Source organism: Sinocyclocheilus grahami, unplaced genomic scaffold (assembly GCF_001515645.1).
Source record: "Sinocyclocheilus grahami isolate Dianchi unplaced genomic scaffold, SAMN03320097.WGS_v1.1 scaffold1000.1, whole genome shotgun sequence".
Classification (NCBI taxonomy): domain Eukaryota; kingdom Metazoa; phylum Chordata; class Actinopteri; order Cypriniformes; family Cyprinidae; genus Sinocyclocheilus; species Sinocyclocheilus grahami.
In genome coordinates this window covers 520,979-521,776 of record NW_015506179.1, presented here as the reverse complement: position 1 = coordinate 521,776, position 798 = coordinate 520,979, and the positions used below count along the sequence as shown (strand labels likewise).

Here is a 798-nt window from a genome sequence, read left to right as displayed (position 1 = left end):
CTCTCTCTCTCTCTCTCTCTCTCTCTCTCTCTCTCGCACACACGCGTGTGATTGACGTTGCTCGTCCACTCCTGCAGGGTGACCCCAGCTCTCTGATCGATGAAGATGCCGTGTGCTGCATCTGTAACGACGGCGAGTGTCAGAACAGCAACGTCATCCTGTTCTGTGACATGTGTAACCTGGCAGTGCATCAGGAGTGCTACGGTGTTCCCTACATCCCCGAGGGCCAGTGGCTGTGCCGCCGCTGCCTGCAGTCGCCCTCCAGAGCCGTGGACTGCGCCCTGTGCCCTAACAAGGGCGGTGCGTTCAAGCAGACAGACGACGCACGCTGGGCTCATGTGGTGTGTGCCCTCTGGATTCCTGAGGTGAGGGGCCCAGTGTGTGTGTGTGTGTGTGTGTGAGAGAGAGAGAGTGTGTGAGTGTGTGTGAGAGAGAGAGTCTGTGAGTGTGTGTGTGTGTGACGTGCAGCGTGCGTGCGTGCGTGTGTGTGTGTGAATGTGTGTGACGTGCAGTATATGTGTGGGTGACGTGCAGTATATAGTGGGGAAAAAAAGTATTTAGTCAGCCACCAATTGTGCAAGTTCTCCCACTTAAAAAGATGAGAGAGGCCTGTAATTTTCATCATAGGTATACCTCAACTATGAGAGACAAAATGAGAAAAAAAAATCCAGAAAATCACATTGTAGGATTTTTAAAGAATTTATTTGCAAATTAAGGTGGAAAATAAGTATTTGGTCAATAACAAAATTTCATCTCAATACTTTGTTATATACACTTTGTTGGCAATGACAGAGGTCA

The 798-nt window shown here is 49.2% G+C and overlaps 1 protein-coding gene across 1 annotated transcript in view; it reads left to right on the top strand.

Moving 5' to 3' along the window:
* Positions 1 to 798, top strand: part of LOC107565412 (peregrin-like) — a 33,580-nt gene that overhangs the window by 6,724 nt on the left and 26,058 nt on the right. Inside the window, exon 3 of the mRNA XM_016250646.1 lies at positions 78 to 365. Coding sequence (XP_016106132.1) covers positions 78 to 365 — 288 coding nt within the window. The remainder of the gene's footprint in view (positions 1 to 77; positions 366 to 798) is intronic.